The sequence below is a fragment of the Morus notabilis genome, unplaced genomic scaffold, assembly GCF_000414095.1.
Source record: "Morus notabilis unplaced genomic scaffold, ASM41409v2 Scaffold39, whole genome shotgun sequence".
NCBI classification, from domain to species: domain Eukaryota; kingdom Viridiplantae; phylum Streptophyta; class Magnoliopsida; order Rosales; family Moraceae; genus Morus; species Morus notabilis.
The window spans coordinates 561,176-586,718 of record NW_010366566.1 but is presented as its reverse complement, the minus strand read 5'-3'; the positions used below and the strand labels follow the sequence as shown (position 1 = coordinate 586,718).

General features: G+C 33.1%; 3 protein-coding genes across 4 annotated transcripts; 1 reads left to right on the top strand and 2 right to left on the bottom strand.

Annotated features, from left to right (window-relative positions):
* Positions 1 to 10,676: 10,676 nt before the first annotated feature.
* Positions 10,677 to 12,571, top strand: LOC21403465 (U-box domain-containing protein 6). Its single transcript, XM_024173779.1, has 2 exons — positions 10,677 to 10,939; positions 11,506 to 12,571. The coding sequence occupies exons 1-2, from the start codon at positions 10,725 to 10,727 to the stop codon at positions 12,314 to 12,316; spliced, it is 1,026 nt and encodes a 341-aa protein (XP_024029547.1). The 5' UTR covers positions 10,677 to 10,724; the 3' UTR covers positions 12,317 to 12,571.
* Positions 12,572 to 12,644: 73 nt separating this feature from the next.
* On the bottom strand, positions 12,645 to 15,427 carry LOC21403464 (altered inheritance of mitochondria protein 32). Its single transcript, XM_010110533.2, has 5 exons — positions 15,012 to 15,427; positions 14,789 to 14,874; positions 13,948 to 14,253; positions 13,778 to 13,861; positions 12,645 to 13,449 (listed from the first exon to the last, which is right to left on the bottom strand). Exons 1-5 carry the CDS (start codon positions 15,405 to 15,407, stop codon positions 13,092 to 13,094), a joined length of 1,230 nt encoding a protein of 409 aa, XP_010108835.1. The 5' UTR covers positions 15,408 to 15,427; the 3' UTR covers positions 12,645 to 13,091.
* A 5,654-nt stretch (positions 15,428 to 21,081) lies between these two features.
* Positions 21,082 to 24,639, bottom strand: LOC21403463 (protein kinase PVPK-1). Of its 2 annotated transcripts, none has more exons than XM_024173712.1 (3): positions 24,330 to 24,639; positions 22,414 to 23,722; positions 21,082 to 22,147 (listed from the first exon to the last, which is right to left on the bottom strand). In XM_024173712.1, exons 2-3 carry the CDS (start codon positions 23,586 to 23,588, stop codon positions 21,277 to 21,279), a joined length of 2,046 nt encoding a protein of 681 aa, XP_024029480.1. In that variant the 5' UTR covers positions 23,589 to 23,722; positions 24,330 to 24,639; the 3' UTR covers positions 21,082 to 21,276. The 2 variants fall into 2 exon arrangements, with proteins under 2 accessions (XP_024029480.1, XP_010108834.1); XM_010110532.2 differs by having other exon boundaries at positions 22,414 to 23,629.
* Between the last annotated feature and the right edge of the window lie 904 nt (positions 24,640 to 25,543).

Here is a 25,543-nt window from a genome sequence, read left to right as displayed (position 1 = left end):
GCAAAGAAGAGAGAGAGAGAGAGAGAGAGAGGAATAAGAAGAGTGAGAAGAGCCACCAAACAAAAACCAACTCTGGGTTTGTGAAAAGTCCATGTTATACAGCCAATGATATATATCCCAAGGGGAGAGAGAGAGAGAGAGAATAGAAGGATATCCAAGAAAAAGAAGGAAAAAAAAAAAAAAAAAACTACTTTTTGTCCTCGGATGCTCTGGTCGTTGTGTCCCTTTTCGGTTAACTTGTGATTCCCTGCTTTGAACCCTACCTTTCTCTTCCTCGACCTTCACCAATGTCTTCTCGCCATGTCAGCTATTGGATATGACTGCATAAGAAAAGAGACGCTTATAAGTAATACAACTAATAGGAAAAGGCCAAATCTTACAACACTACTGGTATTCTTTAGTATTTTAGTCAATTAGAGATTGGCTAGTAAGATGACTTGAGAATCATAATCTATAAATCTAAACTAACATGTAAAAATATGATGGTAAATTTGTACAGTGATAATTACCGATGATGATAATATCACTTTAAAAAGAGCGTTTTTATTCAACTTAATATGATGGAATCAGATTGTTCTTCAATAAATGAGACACTCATTATACTAATAGCTTAAATTTTGATTGGACAAGTAAAAAAAGTTTGTTGAAGATTTTAACCTTTTGCTTATATATTTTTCTGATTGACATTTTATACAACCATTAAGAACCGTTATTTTAATGATTGAATTAATTTAATGATATAATTTATAAGTATCCAATTAAAAATTTACAACATGCAATATAAAATTGCTCTTATTTTTAAATCATAAGATGCTTAATTATTTCACATTATATTTTAATTATCATGCCCAATTTTAGAAATGTGATAGGATTTGGGAGGAACAACTTTAAAGTTTGGGAGGTGAAGGAATTAGAGTAGAGTTGTGTGGAGAAGAAGAGAGAGAATTTAGAGAGTGGAAATTTGAGTGGAAAAAAAATTAGACATTATTTTTTTGCATGATTTGAGTTGTATACGTGAGAAAAAAATACTGTAATAAAAAAATTAAATTTAAATTTTTGTAAAATAAAACATTGTAGCAATATGACTTAAATCATGAAAGTCTTGTTATTTTCACAACTCAAATTACAACACAATTCCAGTTCTTAACTTGAGTTGTGAAACAAACACTCTCTAAAATATCAACACCTGTTAGTACTTGAAATGGTTGAATTCATTGTAGAGATTTATTGACTAATGAGAAGTAAATAGTCATGCTTTTGACGTGGCAATTTCATTGTGGGAACCTAGTCAATGGGAATGGAAGTTGCTGCAGGGGGTAATGGCCTTTTTCCAATGTGACGCATAAGGTATGTCGCAAATATATGCATCTTTTAAGAGACATACTTTGAATTAGCGGTTCTCATTTTATTGGACTCTTTTTGTTTATTATGCATTTATTTCTTAACCAATATTCTTCGCGGGAAAAAAAATCGCAAAATAATTACATTATTTGATTGTGAAACATGTTCCGCAGATAGTTTCCAGCCGTTGGATTATAGCATTTCACACACAATACGACAAATTGCCAATCAAAATCTTTAAAAAAAAATCGCCCTCTTCCACTAATCACTATCATTAGATATTTTATAAAAGATACTGTAAATATTGAGACTCGTACCCGCGTACTGATTTTTCTTTTGAAAATAATGAATGCGTTTAGAATTTATTATAAAATAATTTTATTTTTTTATAAAAATTTTAGATATAAATTATTTTTAAAAATATGCTTAATAATTTTATTAAGAAATTATTTTCAATATAAAAAATTCATTAATGTTTCTCTCTGTTCAAGAGAGGAGAAAATGAAAATAAAAAATAAAAAATGATTAAAAATTATTTTTTATTTCTTTTTTATTTTATACTAAATTAAAAAATTATTTTCATTTTTATATTTTTACATTTAATTATGTCAAATGTTGTTTTAAAATCATTTTCATTTAAAAAAAAACATAAAAAATAAAAATAAGAATAATTTCAAATACGGTAAATGTTTTGTGTTTTTTTTTTTTATTATTTCTATTCTTTTTTGATGTTACATGTTTGTGTTTATGTCGTCAAATGGCCAGCTAGTACATATAAGCACCAAAGCAACTTGGTGCAAGGATTATACATAATTTAGACACTTGTATATATTTCTTGAATTGCAATAAAGGAATTAGGTACCTGAGGCTAAAGCAGAAATCGCTTTGTTTTGACGCGGGTTTGAGTGGGACTCAAATAAAAAAAAAATATAAATAAAAGTTATATATTTTATATACATGCATAGGAATTATGTTAAGCCGGAAACTCATATCAATCGAACAAATATTTTTTTTATACACGTATAACATCGTTTATATGTATGTAACACTCAGTTTATTTGAGTATAATATTTAATAAATATAATTCAACATATGTAATATTGAGTATTACATGAACATATAAAAAAATTACATGTATGAATAAGCGACATTACGCGTAAATATTCATAAGTTACATTTATCAGATTGGTCGGATGCCTGAATTAAGACTTTACATATATAAATAAGAGAAAAAGCAAAAAAGAAAATAAGAAAATAACGTGAACCATTGGCCTATCTCCTAATTTTGGGCTCCACAACCTTATAGAAAATGATTCGAAAATGACAAACAGAATGATATTAATGGAATATGAAAGTACTATTTAGGAGTTAGGAAGTAGGAGGCGGCAAACTAGATCCTCCTAGTTGATAAGAAATGGGCGGTGAGACTACCACTACCTACGCCAAAAAAAAAAAAGATGCTTAGAGAAGCTTATACCACATTTTTATGGCCATTTTTGCTTGTTGGTCTTCTTGTTGTATTGAAGTTAAATTTGATTTATTAGTTTGCCATAGTAGTGAAAGGTCCATGTTAAACCAGGACAGTTTTGTTTTCTTGTTTACTGTTGGAAATTCGAAAGATTCTTTTCCCCAATTCATGTACTCTTAAAAAAAAAAAAAAAATAGTGGTGTAATTTTATCATATCTTCATTATCTACGAGTAATGAACCCAATGTTACTCACACCATCATAAATTCGATGGTGTCATCTCACCCTATCTCCATTTTACTCTTGTCGTTTTTAATAACGTTGTCCTTTCCTAGTATTTCCCTTCAAGTATACATGGCACAATGTGATATGCAAAATAAATAATCAGTGGTAAAAAAGAAAAAAAAAAGGGGAGAGAAAATACCAAATACCATGGATTTATGATTATCCTTGATTCTTTCTCATGAAAATTTGGCTAAGAGAGAATCGGCTACACTATGTTTTCTAATCACAAAAAAAAAGGGGAAAAACACAAAAGAATGAAGCAACATATCTGGTTAATGTAAGAGCCAGCTAGTAGGAAAGATTAGCTCGAAAGTCAACTAATGAGATAAACAAATGGTTGAGCATTTTCTCAAACAAGTGGAGTTTGATATAATCCAACTAAAGTTTCAAGAGAAGCCATAATTTAAGGTTGCATATTTCCTCTCTACTTTCTAGACCGAAATTAGAGTCTTCAAACATAAAGTAGCATAAGCAAAGCCGGGATATATGCCGCCTCAGGAAGTGGAATTTTTCCGAAGCTCCTCTGAAGCAATCAAAGTAAGAGGAAAGAGCTTGAATTCTCCGAGTGCAGGGTTTAACAAAAACAGCTATCCAATCTTTTTAAGAGTCAAACACGCGAACGACGCCATCACAACGTAAAAGCAGCCGCAAAAACTCGTTGCTCTGCGTCTGGCTCTACCGCGATCGTTCGCGAGGTCTGTTGGACTTCAATCCTTATTCCACATCCTAAGAATTATCACACAAAATTACTAAGAAAATAGTTTAGAACAAATACTTGTCTCTATTGGTGCAGCCATTATCTCCAGCAGAAATCTCTAAGATAACGAGCACGTCGAGTTATTATTTTTCTCAATCAAATCACAAGATTCTTGAATGGGTGTTCTCACTCTAGATGGGGAAGCGGGAAAACGGCCGAATGGTTTGACGTATTGGGGACCGTAACCTAAATTTCTTTATATATTGTCTCATTAGACTCTCATTAAACCTAATTGAGTCAATATTAGGTATCCACTCATTTAGCTCATACCTAGTTAGGAGACTATTTGAGCTCTCTATAATTAGACCAATTAATTAAATAGCGTCAACATAATTATTATAAATATGTGACCCATAATTATTATTAGGAAACGTAATTTCCTAACAAGGTCGACATGGAAGATGTAAGGATGGCGGAGTTCTTCCAATAATTCTTCCGGAATCCACTTCAAAATGTTGGTCCTGGAGAGCTTACTGTTTCCCCTAGAGACTCGGACAGTTTAAACCATCACTTACAAACGCCCTTGCAGTTTTCTAGAGAGTCACCGGGCAACCTCAATAGAATTTCCTCCACAATCTCTTCAGGAAGCTCGCAAAACCTATTAATTATTTCTGCCCCTGCTTCAAATTTACAAACAATATCTATCTTACAATACTTATCTGCCCACAAAAACAGTTCATTCTCGGAGCTAATACACACATACACATAATATACACAAAAAACATAAAAACACACACACACACACACACAGATATATATATATATATATAGTTTTGTGGCAGGAAGAAGTAAACTAAAGGGAAAATTAGGTAAATGACGCTTTCTTAGCCTCCGGTCCCGTTCATTTCGCCGATTCGAATTTTGCTATAGTAAAAAGTTCTAAAAAACAGTCACATCTAACTTTTTTACTACAGTAAAAAGTTCTCAAATAAAATCACATCTGAACTCGAATTACAAACTCGAATCAGCAAAGTGAACGGACCCGACAAATAACCCAACTTTTTTTTTCCTTAGAGAAGTAATGGTCAACTAGTGATGAAATCATTCAGAATTAATTTACTAATAGTTTATCACTGATAAATCAGTAATATTTTAACTGATATTAATAAATCATTAACTGATATTGATTAATCAATAATAAATCACTTAAAAAAGCTAAATAACCGTCATTTACTCTTAAATCGCTAGACTAAAATCTAATGAAGCAATGTATGAAGGTATAATCTGGACATGAATTTCAGCATTTTATTTAGGCAATAAACAAATTCAAAAGAAATTTGCAAAATAAATTACTTTTCAACAAAAAAAATGGAAGAGATTCACTCACCTGTGCAAAAATTACGACATTCGGCCATCGGAGCTCCGTAGGGAAATGAGGAATTACCAGTTATTTATGCGGTCGGAGTTTGGTGGCAGTTCCTAATCGCAAACTTACACGAGTTAGCCCTAGCTTTGAGAGAAACCTTCACTATGAACTGTCTTACAGAGTTATGTTCAGCCTCAGGTGATCAAATTTTAGCATCTTTCTGGGGGCAATATGCTAGAATGATTTTTCAACAAAGTGAAATTAACAAAATGACACTCTTTTATTTTTTATGAAAAAAGATATTTACTTATTCTTTGTAAAATGAGGTCATTTTGTAAATAAAAATTTTTAAAAAGTTATTTTACTAATAAAACTTTTCAAAAGAGTTATTTTTATAAAGGCCTCTGTTTCTAACGAGAGGAAAAAAGAAACGAAAAGAAGAAGAAGAAAAAAAAAAAAAAACTCGGGGTTCACGTGCGACTGACGAGGGAGGTCAATGGATTTTATATGTTTGCCCTAATTTGTGATAAGATTAGGATTAATCACACAAATAATCTCATAAAGTTACCCTCAATTTCACTTTAATTTTTAACTTTTAAAATGTCACAATTAATTCTTGATGTTTTATTCTGTGTCAATTTTAATTTTTATATTAAATAGATATTAAATATTTGACAAAATTTATATAAATAAGGGATCAAAATTAGAAATAGATAAAATTTAGAGATTATATATGAAAATTAATTTTTATTTTTTGTATTATTTTAGTCTTTAACTTCACATATTTTCAATTTTGATCCACAATTTGTATAAATTCCGCCAAATATTTAGGTCGTGTTTGGAATTGATCTCGTTTTTATTTTTTACGTTTTTTAAGAAAGAAAAAATGAAAACATTTTTAAAACGACGTTTGGCGAAATAAAGACAAAAACCAGAAATGAAAACGGGTTTTTGGTTTAGTGTAAAATGAGAGAAAAATGAAAAATGACTTTTAGTTGTTTTTCATTTTTTGTTTTCGTTTTCTTCTCTCTCGAGCAGAGAGAGAGAGAGAGACATTACTGAGTTTTTTTATACTGAAAATAATCTTTTAATAAAACTACTAAATGTATTTTTAAAAATAATTTTTGTCTGAGATTGAAAACATTTTCATTTTCATTTTCATACAAAAAATAAAATTATTTTGAAACGAGTTCCAAATACACCCTTAACACCGTGTAAACAAAAGGATCAAAACTTAAATAAAATAAAATCTTAAAGACCAACTGTTGTACGTTTTTAAAAGTCATAGACTAAAATATGAGTAAGGGTAAACCTCAAGGACCATTTGTGCAATTAACTCATAAAATTATTATTATTTACCTTTTATACCTTATTTTTAAATTTATTTAAAAAGTATACCATTAATTTTTAATCTCATCAAATGTACACTTTTTAAATTAGTTTATAAGATTCATAGTCTACTGATTTTCGTATATCAATTTATTGGGCAGGTTTTTTTTCGTTTTGTAAAGTAAAAAGGCTCTTTTTTTTTTTGTTGGTTCTTGAGAGCTCATCAACTATTTTTAAATTTGAACCTTCTATGCACTTTTATAAGGCTCCCTTTAGTAAGAGAGATTGAGAGGAAAAATGATGGAGAGGATTGGAGAGATAGAGAATGTGAATGATGAAAATGATTATAATAATCATTTTATATTATTTAGTAGGAAGAATGAGATATTAAATGTTTACTTATCAGGATTGAAGAATGAGAGTGGAGAAATGGAGTCAATTCTATGTTTACTTGTTTTTTTTTTATCCTGGAATGAGAGTGAGATTGGTGGACCCCACTCAAATTTGGAATTGAGGAATGGGATTGACACTCCCATGTCCCTCCTTGGGATTGAGATTCTCATTCCTAATATTAATATTAATTTACTATTATACCCTTATTTTACTTATAAATACACAATTAAAAATAAAATTTAAAAAATAATAAATGCAACATATAATTATTATTTTATTTGCCTAATATTATAATATTAGCATAATTATTGTTAACTTTAATATAATAAATATGTACTTTATTTTTAATAAATTAATAATATATTTTATTTTTTAACACTATTTTTTATTTTTATTTATTTTATTTAAATTTATTTAAAATTTATTTTTATATTTTAAATAGTTGTACAATTTATATTTTTTATTTTAGTACCCAATTATTACACTAAATATTTTAATTATGATTAATTTTAATATAATAAGTACACAATATATTTTTTAAATTGAAAATATCAAATTGATTTAAAGGGTATATTAGTACTTTTACACTTTTTCATTCCGATTATGGGTGTAAGTAAACGTATAAATGAGATTTAGAATGACTCCGATTTTAAATCTTATCACTAAGTAAACAACTTATTCTGACTCTGATTCCTCACTCCGAATTCTACCCACTCCGATTCATACTCATTCCAATTTTATTTAATTACTTTATTATCTATTTTATTGTTTGTTAATAATTTCCTTTGAAAGATAAAAAAGTCAGTTTCTGTTAATTTAAGATAAATTAGTTAGATCCTATCATAAAAAGAATTTAAAATAGTGGTTCCGGAGAGAGACTCTCTCCCTTTATATATCCGGTCGGTGGTGTGGGGTGTCGAACATGGTAGAAGATCTCAGCCATTTGAAGTGAATTTAGGTCGAAGTTTTTGGAAGGTATTTTCATGAAAGGGAAAACCAGGGAAGCCATGGACGGAGGAGAAGAAGATGATCCGAAGCACTGTATTGTCTCTTTGCTTCCTTTGTGTAATTACGTGGGTTGACATCCTGTTTTTTCAGGTACGTATAGTTACTATTTTGGTACGTTTCGTTTCCCACGCTTTTTTTGTGGAGTTTTATTGGGCTCTTTGGGCCTCATTTTCCACAAGCCACTGATTCTAATGCCAAGCCCGGCCCAAGGACGTTTTGAACCACATGGGCGCACATAAATATAAAAATAAATAAATAATGGGAGAAAGAGGAAAATAGACCAAGACTTGAGATTAATTAAAATTAATAGGTCAATAATTTACATAAGTTAATAAATATGTCAAATTACTGTTTTTGTCCATAACTTGTCTGGTTATGAACCATAACTTGACAAGTTATTATCCATAACTAGACAAGTTTGTTCATAACTTATCTGGTTATGAACCATATCTTAATAAGTTATGGCCTATTAATTTCTATAACTAAAAATTGGCCTAAATTCTTTCTTAAACTTTTCATATTGGCCTATTTTCTACTATTTCCCATAAATTAAATGTTGTTAAGAAGAAACAAGAATCACCATATTGCTCAAAGAAAAAAATAATAATAATAATAATAAGAATCAGCATACCTTTAGAAAGAAAAAGAAAAATCTATCATAAAAATTTCAAAAACATTTTCGTAAAGGGAATGCCGCTGAATGAGTAATAACGGCGAAAGCGAAAGCGAAAGCAAAAGCAAAGAGATTCCTTAGAGAAGTTAAAATGCAAATCATAATTAGTTTGGACATATGCTTTGAAAAACTGAAAATGTAGAAGACCAAAAAAAAAAAAAAAAAGTAGAAAGTGCCACAAACGTATAATATTAATCCATATTCTATGCTCTATTATGCAAGTCTCTAGTCAACGTCGAATTACCAGAAATATGTTAACTTGCACTAGCCACATTATCCGTTATTAGGGACATTTACCACAAGCATGATATATTTGTCTATATATATCATCCTCTTTCTTTTCTTACTTTTCCATTTATTGATTGGTTTTTTTTTTTTTTCAATAAATTGTAAAATTTATCTTTAAGAATGTATGGGTCTGAATTTTTACCATTTTCTATTGATTAATATCTTTTGTTATTGTAATTATTTGACTAAAAAAATTATTAATCAATAATAAAGAATACAAATTTTGATCTAATTTTTAATCAAACGTGAAGAATAAAAATCTTAATCTATGCACTTTTAAAATATTTTTTTCCTTTTTTAATTACTCTAATTACACAGCGAATCAAAGTAGTAGTCTGATAAATATTAAAGTAGTGTGCTTTAGATTATTTACATAAATAAAGGGAATAAAGTTATTTTTAGAATAGTACGGGAAATAATTAGTGCATATTTTGCTAAGGGAATGCCCAATATAGATGTGGCCATTTGTAAATTTTTGGGATACTGCAATGATGACAATTGGCCAATATTTTTAGTTTTTTGAGAAAGAAATCTCAAGAGGAAGGCTACATAAATATAACCTACCATAAAACCAAATATTCAAATCCCATTGAAATCATAACCTATGTTTTTAACCTACCACAAAGTTGAAAACGTTTGCTTCTATAATAGGAAAAGATAAAATGGCTTGTTTAGTTCTTAATTCAAGTTGAGATGTGATTTTATGTGAGAATTTTTTACTGTAATAAAAGTTAAATATGACTGTTTTTAAGAATTTTTTACTCGAATAAATAAATAAATAAAAAAGATGAACAAAAGGAATGGTAAGTTTGCTTCTGACTGAAACAATGGATTTTGGGCACCAAAAAAGGGAAGAAGACTACATCTTCAAGCAACCAATCTCCAATGCCAATATTTAACCGTTCCTAAGAAAGAAAAACGCAAGGGACTGAGAGTTTGGAAGTTGAAGAGATCAGTTTTGAGACAAGAAGATAAAGGGGCTTTAATGGAGAATGTGGTCTTGGAAAATCTTTTCAGTGATGAGAGAGAGGCGCGGATTCGGGGTGCGAATGAACTCGCTAATCTCGGTAGTAAACAGCGGCACAAACTGGCCGAGAGAGGTATAATTGAACCTTTGATTTCTATGATTCATTCCCAAGATTGTGACGCCATTGAAGCTGCTCTCTTTGCTCTCCTCAGTCTTGCCTTTGGTAGTGAAAGGTTAGTTTATTCGTTTCTTCATATATCCCTACCGTTTAACTTTATTCGAAACCATGAATGTATTCATAAGAAACGTTTTCGACATACATCTTTTTGTCTTTCTGAAATATTTTAAATTGATCTGGTGTGAACTTTATCACCAAAGTTGATGTCGAAAACCATCGAGAAATGTACCATGAATTTGGACATACATCGGAGTTTGAGTCTTACTAAAGAGTCTCTCTGACTAATGAGTCTTACAAGCTGTCTTGGTGTTCTTTGAGAGCAAGAAAACAAAACAAAACAAACTATTTTTACCCTAATAGCCATGACTCAAAGTTGAAAACGTTTGCTTCTATAATAGGAAAAGATAAAATGGCTTGTTTAGTTCTTAATTCAAGTTGAGATGTGATTTTATGTGAGAATTTTTTATTGTAATAAAAGTTAAATATGACTGTTTTTAAAAATTTTTTACTCGAATAAATAAATAAATAAAAAAGATGAACAAAAGGAATGGTAAGTTTGCTTCTGACTGAAACAATGGATTTTGGGCACCAAAAAAGGGAAGAAGACTACATCTTCAAGCAACCAATCTCCAATGCCAATATTTAACCGTTCCTAAGAAAGAAAAACGCAAGGGACTGAGAGTTTGGAAGTTGAAGAGATCAGTTTTGAGACAAGAAGATAAAGGGGCTTTAATGGAGAATGTGGTCTTGGAAAATCTTTTCAGTGATGAGAGAGAGGCGCGGATTCGGGGTGCGAATGAACTCGCTAATCTCGGTAGTAAACAGCGGCACAAACTGGCCGAGAGAGGTATAATTGAACCTTTGATTTCTATGATTCATTCCCAAGATTGTGACGCCATTGAAGCTGCTCTCTTTGCTCTCCTCAGTCTTGCCTTTGGTAGTGAAAGGTTAGTTTATTCGTTTCTTCATATATCCCTACCGTTTAACTTTATTCGAAACCATGAATGTATTCATAAGAAACGTTTTCGACATACATCTTTTTGTCTTTCTGAAATATTTTAAATTGATCTGGTGTGAACTTTATCACCAAAGTTGATGTCGAAAACCATCGAGAAATGTACCATGAATTTGGACATACATCGCGTGTTTGAGTCTTACTAAAGAGTCTCTCTGACTAATGAGTCTCTCTGACTAATGAGTCTTACAAGCTGTCTTGGTGTTCTTTGAGAGCAAGAAAACAAAACAAAAAAAACTGTGTTAAAATTGGTTTTGAAAATAAAATAATAGAAAAAGCTTTTTCTTCCGTAGTATTCTTTTAGTTGGTGGGTCGTGGAATTTGGTCCTGCAATGATGTTCAATCAATGTGGTGGGGTTGGTCCTATAGTGTGACAGATGATTCTGTCTTTAAGAAAAGAGTTGTAAAAATACTTTTATCTTTTCTTGCATCGTACGGAAGCCCTTGAATAATATTTTTCTGAGTTTCTGCAATTGATCCGTTTCACTGATACAACAGGAGCAAGAGCCGGATTGTCAAGTGTGGGGCTATACCGGCATTGATAAATCTCCTTCAATGTCAAAACATTTCACTGATAGAACCGGCAGTAACAGCCTTGTTGATCCTGTCATCTTGCAACGCAAACAAGCTTCCAATTGCCTCATCTGGGGCCATTCAGATCTTGGTTGCATTTCTAAATGAGGACTATTCCAATGACGACAACGTTAACGACAATATTAGTATTGGCATGCAAACGAAGCTTGACGCCATAGCCACCCTCCACAACCTCTCAACAAGCCGCGAGATTGTCCCATTATTGGTTTCTTCCGGTTTAGTCTTTTCCTTGCTGCAACTCATTCATTGCTCAGAAAAATCGTCGGAGTATGTAGGCAAGGCAATTGCACTACTCGAAGACATTGTTTCCTTGTCAAAGGACGCGCTTCAGGAAACTGCTGGCGCACCAGGCGCGATTCAGGCGTTGGTTGAGTCGGTTGAAGACGGGTCACTGCAGTGTAGAGAGCATGCAGTGAGAATCTTGCTGTTTATATGCAAGAGCTGTAGAGAGAAATACAGAGGACTGATTCTGAGGGAAGGAGTAATGCCGGGTCTGCTTCAGTTGAGCGTGGACGGAACTTGGAAAGCTAAAAGTATGGCTGGGGAACTGTTGTTGCTTCTGAGAGAATGCTCTAGCTATGGTTCGAAAAATAAACAGTCGAAGCACAAGATGATAGAGCAGATTATGCAAGAAATTGATGCGGAAGAAGGGGAAGCTGTAGATACCACAACACTGAGGCTGGTGGAGAAGATGATTGCAAAGCTTAGTGCATGACACATAAATGATAGGCTTCCTAATAGCGAAAAATAGTTCTTTTTTTTTTTTTTTTGGTTTTTGTTTATAAAATTGGATTTCAGCTGACTTTTTATAATCTAGCCTCTTTGGAAGTCTGATTCTAGTTTTCTGATTGTATTTTTTGAGTTTAACATTACCAATTTATGCATTCAACGCCAGCAAGAAACATCATTATTGGAACAAAAGAGACCCGCAAATTATCTTTTTGTATCTCTTCTACGTAACAAAGAACACCAGAGAACATCATGAAGCTGAGAGAGAGAGAGAGAGAGAGAGAGAGAGAGAGAGAGAGAGAGAGATTATCCTACTCCCACCAAAAAAGCCCGACATATTTTTACTGCATGCATGCCAAGATTTCAACTTGGTTCGTTTAACAAAAGGACCATAAGATGAAGTAACACCTATTGCCAGTCTGCCAAAGCCACAATAAGCAAAGCAATCTACCAAAAACAAACCCTTTCACCCTTATCCAAATTCCAAGCAATAAATTTCAGTTTCGAGTCTTTGACAAACCAACAACAAGAACCGGGAATGAGTATCTGTGGACACGGATAGACTATAGTTATTCATCTCGGCTTGCTAATGTAACATATACCTATAGTTATTCATCTCGGCTTGCTAATGTAACATATACCTATAGTTATCCTTTAATAAAAGGTCGAGGTAAAATAATATGATTTTATTGATGTCCTAGCATCTCATCTCCCTACAAAAAACCAGGGTACACGGCTAGCGAGCAAACTGAAAGACATGTTTAGCGTGATCTTCTATAATAGCCACAAGCCACAGCCACCGTCGTCACTGCACCGAGCACGGCAGCAGCTGCCAGCACATCCCTTTGTTCCAGTGTTCCAATCCAGCTTGTAAGTTTGGACAGAGGCCCCTCTTCTTCTTCTAGCTTCTTTTCTTCACTGTTGTCACTCTTCTCAAGATTTCCATCTCTGCAACAAGTAATCCCACCATTAGCACCCTGGCAACAGCCTGCAAAGTTTTCCGTCTTATCTTGGATGCCGCTTTCTTGGGGCTTCTCGCTTTTCTTAACATCTTCTCCATTTGGAAGCTTCTGTTCAGTAGCTTTTTCAACTTCCTCAGCAGGCACTCCCATTTGACCCCTGTAATTTATTATAGTTAATTTCGGGTTTTGATAACATAGAGGATCTAATATTCACGTATTTAATTTTAAATAAAATAAAAAACCATCCACTGTGAAGTAAAATGTACAACAGTACAGGATTGATACCAAGTGAATTAAGAACACGCTGTAAACCTCTATTTGGAGATCCCATCTTCGTTAAATCAATTTCATAATCGCATCATAACAAATGTACCAAAAACAATTTTCTAGTTCAGCTGAACTTTTTGTTAGATTCCCCTCCAAAAAAAAAAAAAATCCTTTTTACTAGATAACATTCAAAATTTCAGACACTTTAAATCACTTACCTCCAAAGTCGTTCTATAATCTCGCCTTTTGCAATATGCTGATCAAGCAATGCAGGCACGTCATTAGGAGTGACATAGCCATACCTACAACCATAACAAAAACTGTTCTAATCCCACAAAAAACCAACGATAATCAAGTTAGCTACAAAATTGTAAAATATAAGACTTACCAATGACCCGCAATCTTCCCATCTGGACCTGGACTGTAGACAATCAAGTTACCAGCATATTTATGGCCTCCAATGTGAGAGCATGCGCTCACAAACACCTGATCACCAAGTCCCCGCAAATCAACCTGCTCGTTGAGCTTTGCAATAAGAACTGGTCCGCACACACCACATCTTTTGTCTCGGCTACCATGGGAGCAGACAAATACATAGGAACCCTTCAAAACCTCCTGAACTCCAGAAGCCCATGGCTTTTCATTCACAAGGACGTCCTCAACAAAGCTATCCACATCAGAATCTCTCAAACACCTTTAACAAAGAAACAAAAAGACCCTCAGACTCAGATAAGAGATTATGATTAAAGAAAAGGAAAAACCTAATCAACTAACTCAAGGTATTTACTAGTACTCTATATTGTTCCCTCTACGAAAAAAAGAAAACAAAGAGAGCGGGAAAATCAGTCTACATTAATATGTAGAACGACGCTTTCAGAAATTTCACTCAGACCTTGATTCATTCGAGTAAAATGACAAAATCAAAACATTGGAACTTTTGACAAAGAAAACTAAGACCTTATGTAATAACATACCTAAATATAATCATTACTGCGAAAATTAGTTCAAAGTGCACAAAAGAGCTTTCAAGTTAGAGAAAGCCAACACGCCAAAGACAATCAAAGTAATCAAATCTGGAAAGTAATACACAAACTAGACCTTAATCCGAGTATTCTAACTATCAGAGCAATGGTAAATACAATTTCATATAGTTAACGTCAATTCAAGTTCCGCTAACAAAACCAGCACAACCGCGACAAAATAAATTCAAAAAACCACCGCGATCGTACCTGTATTTGATCATTTCAGGGAAAATCAGCACATCTCCGTCCGCAAAATCGGCCTCATCGCGTCCCTCGCAGATCGTCAGCTTCGTCTGCCAATTGAAACAAGTAAAATACTCACAAATCCAAAACACAGAGAAATCTAATAATAACAACAAACGAGGAAATCTAATAAACACAACAAACGAGGAATTTTCTCCAAATCGAAAACTCGGAGTTCCGCGCCGACCTTGACGGCGATATTATCCTTGCGAGCTCTGAAAGCGGCGGCGAGGAGCTTGGGGAGCGGATCGGACTCGGGACCCTCGACGCGCGGGACCCAGGCCTCGGGGCCCTTGTGGCAAAGAAACACGTGGCGGCCGTAGGCCTCCATGGTGCCGGCTAGGCTGCTCTCGTACATCTCCTTTCGCCGGAAGCCGTATTTCTCGTCCTCTTCGGACTGAATCGGGACATCGACGGAGTCCATGGAGGCGGTGGAGGTTCTCCGGCGTACGGACGAAATTGATTGAGAAAGGATGAGAGCTTTGGAGAGGTTTGAAATGGGAGGAAGAGGAGGAGAAGAACGGAGGAAGAAATGGTTGGTCGCAGCTGATATCAGAGACCGGTAAGGGTGCGCAATGCGCATTTGGAGGAGTGTTTTGGACTTTCAATGGTTTGTTTTTTATTTATTTATTTATTATTATTTGTTTGGAGCGTGACGTACAGGTGGTTGTTGGGATTGATTGACTGAAGCACGAGCCGCGCGTGGTACGACTTGCGATGAAGTGTTAATCTGCTTGCTGGTCTAGGGGAGAGTTTTTATGAACTCCGTTGACCACACGAGTCAAATTGGCGAGATGGATATGAATTAGAATAATCCGACGGTCACCAATTGACGTGGAGTTTTTTTTTTTAAACTAAAATTACGAGCAGAGATTATTGTATTTAAGGTTTTTGATATAATTGCCTTTTGAACTCGTTCGTAGTTTAGTAAATTATCCTTTAAATATTTAATTTTAACAAGTTGTCATTTGAATTTATAAATTGTTGTAATGTGTCCCATTTAATTGAATATGTTTAGTTCGCTGATTCTAATTGATATGTGACTTTATATTATAGCTTTTTATTGTAATAAAAAAGTTAGATGTGATCGTTTCTAAGAACTTTTTATTGTAGCAAAATTATTAGTGAAATGAACGGGGCCTAAATTTGCTCAAGTTTTTTTTATCAGATTTAAGGGATTAAAAGTTAAAAGATTTATGTTATATTTGAATTGGAATGTTGAAATTTTTAACTGAATATATATATTTTTTACACTAATTTAATACAATTGTCGTCAAAATGGGACATATTGTAATAAATTTATAAATTCTTTATGCAACTTTGATTCACCATCGATATTGTCATATACGGGGTTGTCTTATTTTTTGACATTTCATTTTTAGATGTCCAATTACCATAACGTTTTTGAAATATATAATTTTAGCTTTTTCTTTAAGAGACTTTCTCTGATTTTTTTTTTTTTTTTTTTTTTTAACACCGGTGTATGTTTTGCAAATGTCAGTCTAAACCACTAAACTAAAAGTGAATTTCAAAGGTCCAGATGAGACAATTGCATCATATTTTTGTAGACTATTGGTAAAATAAAAAATAAAATAAAAAACTCTGGATTTGATCTTGAAATTTAAAATTAAAGGGCAAAAGGTTTATTATTAAAGAAAATGAGATATATACTTTTTAAAATGTATCGGTCTTACTCTTAGATTTTTACCCCTTGTATTTGATTAATACTTTTTAGTTAAAGAAGTAATTAGTTAAAAGAGTATTAATTAAGAATAAAAAGTATTGTTGTTGTTGTTGTTATAATAATAATAATAATTATTATTATTATTATTGTTATTATTATTATAATAATAATAATAATTATTATAATTGTTATTATTATAATTGTTATTATTATTATTATTATTAGTATTATTATTATTATTATTATTATTAGCATTATTATTATTATTATTATTATTATTATTATTATTATTATCAAACTTAACTACCAAGTGATTTCTTGACACGAGTAATCTTTTAGAGATTGAATTAAATGTTTTTTTTTTCCGTCTATTTGAACTCCTATTTGTGGAGTATCAACTACATTTAGAAAAGAATTCAAATCCGTAATTTAAGATTAAATTAACATCTTTTTGAGGAAAACTTTGAAGTAACAGGTTTACCAATTTAACTAATTGGTTTTCAACACGTTACACATCAATTGCTTGTTGCGTTAGAGATCACGGAATTACTCTAGTCCTCAATGTAACTTTGAATTCCAATTTGATGGCTATTCTCACATTCTAGATTGGAGCTAAAAAAAACTTTTTTGTACGGGAAGGTGTGGGGTTACCAAGGAAGGCCCGTTTGACGAAAACGACATTAGTAATTTAACTAGTGCGACGAGCATTTCCTACAAGTAACCTATGCCAATAAAGACTAAGGTTATATATATATATATATATATGTTTGCTGAGGTGGTGATTTTCCATTGGGCAGTCAGATTCGTTAGCAAAACAAAGCAGTTACTCAGTTTCTATTAGTTGAATTGAATCATTGATTTCAAGTCGCATGCCAGTTATTGAGGATATTTGTATCATGCATTAGGTAATGAAGTCACGAAACATGCTGAATTATATCTATCTAAATCCTATCAAATATTCAACTCCTTTTTTTTTTTCTTTTTTTCTTTTTTTTCTTTTTTTTCTTTTTTTTCTTTTTTGGGAAGTTCTTGAATCCGGATGATCTTTTTTCTTACAAGTGAACATGGTACTCGTCGTTTTATGTATATATATATAAAGAAACTCCATGCACAAAAAACTGCCTTGAAAATCTGGGGTTCTTTTCTTATGCAAAATCAGCAATGACTTGTGGCTAATTTTTAAATTAACATGATCAGGTTCAAGTGTTTTATCATCAGTTAAAGTGTAGACACAACGTGCGTGTTTGTTTCTGTTTTCAAAAACGTTTTTCACGTTTTTCGAGGAAAAAAAATAAAAACGGTGTGAAGATCATGTTTGGGGGCAGCAACGTACAGAAATAAAAAATGAAAACATTTTTGTCTTTCTCTCAAAATCTGAGCATTTCTGAAAACAAACTTGGATTGTTTTCCTTTTCTCCATTTTCATTTTCTCTGGGTTATTTTTCTTTCCTTCACTCTTCTTTCCTCCCTTCTCTTCTCTTCCATTTTCTCCATTTTGATTTGCTAACAACATTACACAAACAGAAGATATGCGAGTGGGTGCCATCTTCGTGCAGCCACCGTCGGAGGCGAGGGGAGGATTCCAAGCGAAAGAGATACGAGTGGGCGTCGTCTTCGTGCAGCTACCGTCAGTGGCGAGGGGAGGACTGCAAACGGAGGAGCCAAACTCATCGAGATCCTTGCGGTAGGCGGGAGCATCGTCGTTTTGGGGTTCATCGGAGTCGGAGGGCTCCAAGGATTCGTCAGTGAAGACGACTTGAAGAAATCTAAGTCTCCCCACCGCCCCCTAACTATTCTCTGAAACCCATTTCCTGTTAGTTTTCATGTATATAATGTTTATTTAATATATTTAATATTATTATTTATTTAATATATTATTATCTTAAATATTATTACATGTTTTTAAAAATTAAACTACCAAACACAATTTCAGTTTTTTTAAACTGAAAACAATCTCGGAATAAAACTACCAAACACATTTTCAGAAATGATAAAAGTATTAATATACCCTTTAAATCAATTTGATATTTTCAATTTAAAAAATATATTGTGTACTTATTATATTAAAATTAATCATAATTAAAATATTTAGTGTAATAATTGGGTACTAAAATAATAAATATAAATTGTACAACTATTTAAAATATAAAAATAAATTTTAAAAAATTTAAATAAAATAAATAAAAATAAAAAATAGTGTTAAAAAATAAAATATATTATTAATTTATTAAAAAATAAAGTACATATTTATTATATTAAAGTTAACAATAATTATGCTAATATTATAATATTAGACAAACAAAATAATAAATATATGTTGCATTTATTATTTTTTGAATTTTATTTTTAATTGTGTATTTATAAGTAAAATAAAAGTATAATAGTAAATTGATATTAATATTAGGAATGAGAGTCTCAATCCTAAGGGGGGGCATGAGAATACCAATCTCATTCCTCAATCCCAAATTTGAGTGGGACCCACCAATCTCACTCTCATTTCAGGATAAAAAAGAGCAAATAAACATGTGATTGACTCTCATTCTTCAATTATGATAAGTAAACATGCCATTAATGCCATGGAAAACAAAGGAAAGCCCACGTACCCTATTGTCTTCAAGTTCTTTTGTACCCGTTTATCAACTTACTTATAGAAGCACTTGTTAAGAAAGAAAAACACTTTCCATTTTGAAGTATACAAAAATTATTTCAAGTAATATGGAAAAACTGATATTGATTTGTTGTTTTTATTTCTTGAATATGCATTCACTTTCTCAAGGTAGTTTTGCTATTTCTTGCAAGCAACATATGTTTTTATTGGACTTGGCGAACTTCGTTGGAGAAAATTTTGCCGTACAATATATTTTTCGCTAAGAACCTTATGATTAGACTGTGGGGCTCAAATGACGTCCTTAAATTCAATAATAAATCAAAAAAGTGGGGAAAAAAAAGTAAAGAGTAAAGACTTACGATATTATGAAATTGTTCTTTTACGATGAAATTTAAAAAAAATTTAAATTTAAGTTATAATTTTATTTAAATTTAAATTTTTTTATAAAATTTAAATTTAAACTCGAGTTTGGAATTAAAATTGAGTTCAAGTTTCTCCTTTAATTTGAGTTCATAAACTCGAATTCAAGTTAATGAATAATATTTTTTCTATTTTTAAAAATACCATAATTTTTTCGTTTTAATTCTGATTGAGATGATTTTTTTTATGCATTCACAATGAAAAGACAAATAAAACCCCACTCATATACCCTATTAAAATTTTTCATCACCATTGAGTTTTTATTAAAATACTATCTAAATATAAATTTAAGTTTTGATCAATCCAAACACAAACTCAAAAAGATTCTCAATTCAAATCATAACTCAAATGTGAACATCCAAACACAAACTCAAAACTTCAACTCAAGTTATAACTCAAACTCAACTCAAAATCATCACTCAAATCACCATAACTCAAAAATGCAAAAGAACAACCCGAATAACTTGAACAAAAGAACCACGGGCTTGTTCGGTTGTATTTTTGAGTTATAGTGATTTGAGTGTAGATCTTGAGTTGAATTTGAGTTATAATTTGAGTTGAAATTGTAACTTGAGTTTGTATTTAGATGTGCACATTTGAGTTATGATTTGAATTGAGAATCTTTTTGAGTTTGTGTTTGGATTGATCAAAACTTAAATTTATATTTAGATAGTATTTTAATAAAAACTCAATGGTGATGAAAAATTTTAATAGGGTATATGAGTGAAGTTTTATTCGTCTCTTCATTGTGAACGCGTAAAAAAAATCATCTCAATCGGAATAACAAAAAGTTATGACATTTTTAAGAATAGAAAAAATATTGTTCACTAACTTGAGTTTGAGTTTAAGAACTTAAGTTGAATAGAAAACTTGAATTCAAATTTTAGCCTCAAACTCAAATTAAAACTTAAATTAAAACTCAAATTTTATAAACGAACATGAACTTAAAAAAATTTATAACTTAAGTTTAAACTTTTTTTGAGTTTTATTTTAAAAGAACAAAACCCTCGTGTTTGAAGATGGCCAAATTAACAAATTGCATGGCCAAATTAATAATTTTCACATATGTCCTAGTCCTAGTCATAGTCCTAGTCCTAGTCTTAGTCCTTGTGTCACTTGAAAGGTCTCCTAACTCATCAAAGCCCAAGTATCCATTGAATTTGAATCAATCAGACCCCATGGTTTTTAGTGACTTTCTGTCTGATGCCACAAACACAAGATTATCATTGGCAACATGCTATTCAGAGAGACGAAATGGTTAAAGCTCATCTGGTATTTATTTTAAAAGGTCCTACCCCAAGGAGGCGGTCAGTAGAAGTAAGGCGCTTGCTCGACTTTAAGGCCATCTCTTATTAAGGAACAATATGGTCTACGGTTCGAGCCACATTTCGTCGTTTGGTGGCTAACTGAATGTGTGTAATTAGAAAGTGACATGCCATCTTGATCTCACTATTGATTCATCAAAACTGAGGTCCCCAATATTTTTGTTCCTACTAATGAAACTACTTGAACTTCCAAACGAATGATGAATTAGTGGGAGGGAGCAATTAGAGTTGGAAAAGAAAGATGAACAAATTAATTCCTCATTTTAGATGCATCTGCATTCCCGCAATGCTGCTATGGTGCTCAGTCTGAATTTTGAAAGAAGGGTGTTTAACATTTGCAAATCAAAGGAATTACAGCTTTGTTATCCATTTGCAATGGAAAGAACCATTGAAACACAAAACAAAAAGATAAGAATCAAAAGAAATCAATCTCTACATAATTACCAGAAGTCTTCACATCAACACCCTGAGCTTTTCCGTTTGTGGGAGCTTTTGGCGAGTTAGTTCTTGGAATATCCATCACGTATTGTTTAGGCACATCTGGCGGATTTGTACATCGGATTAAAGCCCAATTCACACTTTGGAAGAAGGGATGTTGTTTGATTTCGGTAGCTCCACGCCTATAAGCGAGGCGATGTTGTGGCTCTTTCACAAGTAATCCTCGGATCAAGTCTCTTGCAGCAAAGCTCACAGAAGGTGACTCTGGAAATCTCAAGGGCTGGCCAACCACGTTGAACAGCGTAGCGCGGTTCCCTGCCCCTTTGAACGGGGTTTTACCGAACAAAAGCTCGTAGAGGAAGATCCCAAATGTCCACCAATCCACAGCACTGCCATGGCCTTCGCCTTTAATGATTTCGGGAGCCAAGTATTCGTGTGTCCCGACAAAGGACATTGATCGAGCACTCGTTGGTTCGGCAATGAGTTCGGGGAGAGGGCTCACTTGGTGATGTACTTCGGTCTTAGGTTTGGCCTTTTTGTCCTTCTTGGGCTTGCGTGATAAGAAGCGTGGAGCAAAGCATGCAGGTTGGATGCAATCTGGCTGCATCACACAGGTTGGCTCGATACACGCAGGCTGAACACAGTATCCTGAATTCTTTGACTCCAAGCTTGAGTTTGAGGATTTTACTAGAGTAGGTGATACAGCACACCTTAGAGAGAGGTCGAAATCCGAAAGCATAATATGCCCATCTTCCCGAACTAAAACGTTTTCTGGTTTAAGGTCTCTGTAAATGATTCCAAGCATGTGCAAATACTCCAAAGCAAGGAGAACTTCAGCCACATAAAACCTGCAAAACGACGGCACTGATAAATTTACTAGATTTTAAAGAAAGTGAGAAGAGATCCATATCCGGATCATAACTTCTAAAAGAAAAAATTCCTCGGCAAGGATTGAATTTACATGTTCACTGGTAAGCAATTAGTTCTTATAGCTAGGAACTGCATTAACAATTCTAACATAATTGTAAATCACATTACACTCGACAGGTTACATAAGTTCTAGTTTAATTATTAGTCATCAGAAAGAAGAGAGAAGTGAAAAAAAGACAGGAACCTGGCAGCATGCTCCGAAAAGTACTTCCCCGGTTGTCGTTGCCTGAGTGCATGCAGATCCCCACCAGGGCAGAACTCCATCACCAAGCAAGAGAATTTCTCTGTCTCAAAGTGCGTATACAATGTGGGCAGGAATGGATGATCAAGAGATTGCAGAATCTCTCTTTCCGTCTGAGCCCTCGGAAGCTTCTTCCGACTCGCCAGAGCTGCTTTGTCCATAACCTTCATGGCAAAAAAGGTTCTAGTCCCACTCAGCTCAGATAAATAAACACTACCTATATCTCCACATCCAAGTTTTCTCAACAGCTTGAAGTGATTCAAACCCAGCGTCCCATAACGGGATCGGATGGCTTGAATCGCCTCCCATCTTATATCATTCGCCATATGCGGTTTGTACATGGCATTGCTCAAACAACTGGAGCTGCTGTCATCACTCACATCACTGCCAGTACTTCCTCTACAGATGCTGGTCTTCCGACTCTGGTTGAACTCACACGAATTGTTTACTTCGCAGCTCTCACCGGATTTCTCAGCACTGCTTGTACATTCACTGACTTCTGTGTTGGTGAAACTTTGTTTTGCTTCTGAATAAACAGTGGCGGAATATAGACTGTTTTGAGGACTTGGAAATGAAGTCACCGCGGCTGATTGAGACGTCAAGTGACAATTTTGTTGCTCAACGCTTGCTTTACATGGATTTGAACCAAAAGCTTCAGATTCCACCATACCACTTGGATCACAATTTTTGGGATCACCAACAAGATTCTTTGCGCAAGATTTCGCTTCCACAATCGAAACATTCTTCTGACACAAAGTTGCTGCTGATTTATCAACAGCATTATCCGCAGCCTCATATTCAGATCTCCGTTTACTTGAATCATAGTAGTGTTTTGCCATTTTGAGTGACTCTTCATGGTTCCTATTATCCTCCACGGCTTTGAAGGAACTCTTTTGGATAATAACAGAACCATTTGCGTGGTAAATCGGTTTTGCGCCAAACGTTTGCACCGTCGAATAGTACATGGACGAAGCCCCTCCATCTCTCGATTGGCTGGGAGATGAAGTCCGAGAAGGGTGACGAGTCCCGCTTGTGGAAGGGGGATTGTTGCATACCGAAGACACCGAATTCTGGGTCATCGACAACGAATGAACTCCATCAACAACAACTGATTCCATGGAGCAATTCTCACAAGGGCAAGATCACAGCAAATTTCCAACTAAGCAAAGTGATTGCAAGGACACAGATGTTGAAGGTGAAAGGGACATAGTAAAGCCATCAATTTACACAATCTTCAACTTTAAATGCCTACCTAAAAATTTGAAAGAAAAAAAAAATAAAAGAAAGAAAGAAGAAGAAGAAGAAGAAGAATTAACAAGGCATTAGAAACTTGTCCTAAACAACTAGGCTGGTTGCAATAAAGACATTAATTGGATGAACCCAAATTGAAATTCCAACAGAATCTGCAGAGACCCATTACGGATATAATCACCGGGAATCCATTCAATTAAAACCCCCAAAAGATTATGGAGAAAAAAAAAAGATACGTATAGAGATAAAGCCTTTAATCACAATCCAATGAATTTCAAAAAGTCTTGACAAACGAAACCAAAGCATTGCAGAAACTGAATATTTCAACAAACAAATACTAGCCCACAAAGTAAATTGTGTTGCTTCGCCAATTTAATTTCCATTTTGGCCGCCGATAAAGTGTGGGACAACGGAATAAAGAAACAAGATTTTGTTTTTTAAACGTTACATATCTCGTTGTTTGGAAGCCAAGAAACGGAAAACTTCCACGCATTTGGAGCCTCATACAAGCAACATGATTCCCAAAAAGTCTCGCTTTTGATTCTTTCTCAGCAACTATAAGCAACAAAATAACAAAAGAAAGAATAAGGGGGTAAAAAAAAAAGTACCTGCAGAACAATGCAGAGAAAGAAGCAATCTTTGATGAGAAACTGAGAAAGAAAGTTGTCACAGAGAAAGTGAAATGACTTTGGAGAAGGGTGAGTTCGTGAAATATGTGTTGTCTTTTGGTGCCACTGAGGAGCTTCAGATCCGATCGAAACAAGAAAAGCAAAGAGAAAGAAAAAATAATTAAATGTTTTTTTATTTATTTATTTTTGTTGGGTAGAGGAGGAAAAAAGAGTTTTGGTTCTGTTAAATTTTCATCGAGTCATGGGAATGAAAGAATGAATGAATGGGATTAATAAGATAAGAGGAAACAAAGCAAAGACAAAGCTCAAAAGCCAAGCAAAGCAAAAGCTTTTTTTGAAAAAAAAAAAAAAATGCCGTCGTTATTATCTTTGGATGTTGGAAATAATCCCTAAGAAAGCCACTTATTCTGGTTTCTTGTTCTTCTTTTTGTAAATAATAATTCTTTATTATTATTATCATTAACAAAAAAAAAAAAAAAACAACTTTTCTTTTGTTGCCGGCTGCAGAACCTATGGACTACATAGAGAATGTTATGGGCACCCCCATTTTATGATTCATGGGCCACCACCCCCCCTATCTACTTCCTCCAAACTTTTTTCTATTATCACTTTGTAATAAAAAAAATGACAATTATTATTACAAAAAAGAAAACAAAACTATTCATTGTTGTCATAATTGGCCGTGTTTAGAATTGATTCTGTTTTTATTTTTATGTTTTTTAGAAAGAAAAAATAAAAACGTTTCTAAAATAGTGTTTGGCGCAATAAAAACAAAAAACGGAAATGAAAACGATTTTTTAGTTTAGTGTAAAATGAAAGAGAAATGAAAAATAACTTTTAGTTGTTTTTTATTTTTTATTTTTATTTTCTCCTCTCTCGAATAGAGAGAGAGAAAGAGACATTAATAATTTTTTTTACACTGAAAATAATCTCTTGATAAAATTATCAAATATATTTTTAAAAATAATTTCTGTTTGAGATTGAAAATATTTTTATTTTTATTTTTATATAATAAATAAAATTATTTTAAAACGAATTCTAGACGTGCTTGTTCTTTTTCTACTACTTTTAGACACATGACTTTTTAAGAGGGAAAAAAGGACAAAATTGTATAGGGTCAAACCGGGTACTATAATACTATTTGCACTTTGCAAAATTTTGAAGGGTAAGCTACTTATGGTTTTTTCCGCAGA